The 3,885-nt window shown below is 39.8% G+C and overlaps 1 protein-coding gene across 1 annotated transcript in view; it reads right to left on the bottom strand.

Moving 5' to 3' along the window:
- vdac1 (voltage-dependent anion channel 1) overlaps positions 1-3,661 on the bottom strand; it is a 10,304-nt gene extending 6,643 nt beyond the window's left edge. Inside the window, exons 1-2 of the mRNA XM_005727724.1 lie at positions 3,556-3,661; positions 1,179-1,248 (exon numbers count right to left, since the gene is read on the bottom strand). Coding sequence (XP_005727781.1) covers positions 1,179-1,245 — 67 coding nt within the window. The 5' untranslated portion in view covers positions 1,246-1,248; positions 3,556-3,661. The remainder of the gene's footprint in view (positions 1-1,178; positions 1,249-3,555) is intronic.
- Between the last annotated feature and the right edge of the window lie 224 nt (positions 3,662-3,885).

The raw sequence follows: 3,885 nt of genomic DNA, 5'->3' as shown, positions 1-3,885 counted from the left end.
GAGGTCTATCGCGATAGCTTAATTTCTCTATCGAGTAAAAGTTATATCGCGATACATATCGTTATCGTTATATCGCCCAGCTCTAACTCAACATAACGTAACTTAAATTCTCGGCTGATTTTGCAGTCCACCTTCACTGAAACGGCAACATATACAGGGGTTAAAGTCCTCGAGACTATCCTTTTTTTTAAGTTTATGGGACCGGTAAAAACTTATGACACACTTAAAAGCAACACATAAAATATTATAACACTCAAAATAACTAAGATAAGTTTTATTTACACAGACAGCCGGTTTAAAAAAAAAATCATTGACCAGTCAGTCTCACTTGCCAGGAAAAAAAGGAGGCTTTTTTCTTAAACCAAACACTTGAGCCTGCTTTTTTTTTATTATCCATTTACAATCAATGTTATATTTGCATTAATTCAGTATTGATGCCACATACAAATCAATAGCTTCAAGAACTGTGAATTCCCCAGATTCTCAACGGACATCGTTTGGCAATGATCCGAGAATAGCAGCATATTTACACAAACGCAATCCAAGGACATCCAGTTTAACTGTAGGCCCAGTGTGCAACATGTGTTCCTCTACTGGTAAGCTATACACAGGACTGTGACTGGTTTGAATCAATCACTTTCATTTGATATTGCATTGTGTGCAGTGGCTGGATTTTGCGCAATCTCTGAGGGGAAGTGTTTTATCATAGCTTCCGAGAAATCTTCTCATTTATTCAGAGAACAAAATTAATTGTTCAGTGCAAAAAACCATCAAAATATTCTTCCAGTGACAGAAGATTTACACAATAACAGTTTAATAAACGATTATTAAGTAAAAGTGGAAATAAAATGAACTCCAAATCACCTTTTTAATGCAAAACACAGAAAAAAAACCTCAAAATCAGAAGGTAACATGCATTAAAAATCCTCAACTTCAATTTTTTAAAACATGGTTTTCCAGGCTTCTTCACCTCCACCAAAGTACCAGTACTTAATATTTGTTGTACCTATATGCAACCACTTCAGTTATGCAGTATCATGATGACCCAAAGGAGGTTTCCAGATGTCTTTTGAGGCACAGCATTCACTTGTCAGAGATTTATTGAGATTCAAACCCTTTTCCTTCCAAGTAGACTACACTAAAAGCTTATGAATAAAGTGATGCTCAGTGGTGCTTACCGTATCCTTTGGTAAAAACATCCCTGGCAGACTTTCCAAGGTCAGCATAGGTGGGAGGTACAGCCATTATCTGAAATGAGAAAACAGGATTGTCAACAAAGGCAGAAAAAAGTGCAACTATCTCTTTAAATATATTTTTTAATTTAAACTCTCTTTCCGCCCCCAACCCCTTGAGTACTGCAGCTTTAAAACAAGTAGAGCTCGAAATGGCAACACTGCAGCAGAAGAACAATCATATAGATGTGATGCATTGTTGTCTTACATGCACTACATTCCTTTAAACATGCACACTTCAGAGCAAACTGGTCAGCTAGGATGCAACTGCCACATTAACAATAATAACCTTTTCATTTCCTCTAATGGACATATTTAAAGTTTATATTGTATGAATGCTTCTGTGGATTCTTTCAGTCACTCTGCTTGAAACTACTTCAGATTTAAGGTCAAATTTGGGATATTCTGACACTTAAGCTAGCAGATTTTCTAAATTAAATTTTAAGTTTTTAAAATGGAATAAGGCAACTTAAAAAGCGAGAGCGAGAACAAAGAGGGCTCAGACTGAAATGCAAAGTGACCCCTTTGATAACCGTCTAGACTGCCTACTCTCATGCATGTGAGTGACTGACTGTCCTTCATTTTCATGAAGTGCCTGTTGTGCAAAGCATGGGGTCTATTTCGTCATTAGAACAGATTCACGTACAATCATAAATAGCTGCACGGGTACTTGATAACACACATGTTAATATTGATAGTAGATAGAAATGTTGGCCAGGTGAAAAGCAACTCTAGCTCACGCAATTTCTTAGTTAAAATTTAATATTAATAACAATAACAATAATAATAAAGGAGCAGTGAGTACCAGTGCAATAAAGCTGGTCTGTATTATATAAGAATATAAACTCTGAACTGTAACACTACATCACTCCTTCGTTTCAACCTTTCTGATCCGTTGTTTCCCTCAGGCTTGGTACTTAATGAGCGGCCTCACCCTTCATCAACAACTGCACCTTCATACCAGTTATAACACATGTTAGAAAAACACTATATGAACATGCTTTTTCTATCTGTTTAGCCCAAACATGTTCCCCTCCATCTCAAAGGCTCAGATTTCCCTAATAAAGACTGGTACATCAGCCCATATACATGTATCCCTAGCATGTTCTCACTATTAAATCATCTCTAAAGCCAGCCACCCGGGTGTTCAGTGGAAGCACCTGGAGCAGGAATATCATATTAATGTCAATTGGACATTTACGAATAGTTAAGTTATTTACTGGCCCCAAGCTTGGATTACCAACTGAACGAGAGCCCAGCCCATGGATCTATTTCTCTACTTACAGAAAACCATACTAAAGCAGAGAATCAATGACTCAGACTGCTATTAACTACTAAAGTGATTAACTTGGATTTCCAGCACTAGTATACCCAGTAGTTTCTGTGTGTAGTGTGGAAATTATGACACTGACAAGTACAGTCCCAGACACACTTTTTTTTTTTGCCCAGGGTCCCTCATGGAGTTGATTATGCCAATGATTACAGCACAAACACAGCTTGTGAGTAGTTATGTAGTTATGGCTTCCACGCGTGTCTACGAGCAACAATGGCAGAGGCCGTAGAGGACATGGAGGTAGGACAAACCCGCACGTAGGAGAGCTTACTGAGCTCTCTTACAAATACGTCAAGTGGGAAACTAAATCATTTTAGGCTAATATATAAGACAAACAGTTCAAGAATAAAAGCGCGCAGATTTCATAATATTAGCATGAGGAGGATCATTCATTAAATGTCACACTTCCTTTATGAGTGCCCTTCAGGACCTCCTAAGTCACTGTCTACGTTAGAAAAGAAGACATCAGTAAAGACATGAATCAAATCAATTTGAAATCTCTAGTCTTCTACTAGAGTCACCACCAGCAGTGGCCTCCTGGACTATAAAAAAAAGAGGTTGTAAAGGAAAAGCAGAGAGGAGAGCATCTCCCTGCCCTCGCCTGCTAATCGATTAGCATTAGCTTGCTAACAAGGTGGGCAGCGGGCAAGGTGAGCTATATTAAAGCAGGGTTATCAGTCAGGAAGCTCACAGCCTGCCAAATTGGCTTAATTACCTAAATGAAAAATACTTCATTAACTCTGCTGACTGTGAGTCTCCTGTGAAATGCCAAATGACCGCACCGCGAGACATTAGCAAGTAAGCTAAAAGGAGCAGGCCTAGCATCTCTCCTGAACTTCGACCTGCATCCAGCTCCGGTTAAAAGGATGGATGAGGCGGACAGTCCCCTGGTCTCTGGTATAAGAATCCACAGACAGACAGCATCATCGCTTCTGTGAAATACCTCAAAGGCAGGTTGTCCTCGGGTTCAGAAGAAGAAACATAACGTACCTCAGTGTGTTGCAGTACTAGCCGAGAAGGAGCCTGTCCACCGCACGAAGGGAGGAGAGAGAGAGAAGGGAGGTGGTGCGGCGTCACGTACGTAGGAGACACGTAAGCAGCAGCAGCAACAGCCCGTCAGAGCCAAAGATACAACACAGTCACACAGCAAGATGGTGCTCACTAGAGTTGTGCAGTAGTGGGGAAAGTGTAGCTGGATACTCCCTCAAAGTTCACGCGTAGCCTTATTTTTCATTAGGTACATTTATTCAAGTAGGGGACAATAAATTATTATTCTAAGCCGCTTTATTTCCGATGGAAACATTGCACTTTTCACTCGCT

This window comes from Pundamilia nyererei, unplaced genomic scaffold (genome assembly GCF_000239375.1).
Source record: "Pundamilia nyererei isolate P.nyererei 1_Seehausen unplaced genomic scaffold, PunNye1.0 scaffold00026, whole genome shotgun sequence".
NCBI classification, from domain to species: Eukaryota; Metazoa; Chordata; class Actinopteri; order Cichliformes; family Cichlidae; genus Pundamilia; species Pundamilia nyererei.
This window is presented reverse-complemented; position numbering and strand designations above follow the sequence as displayed.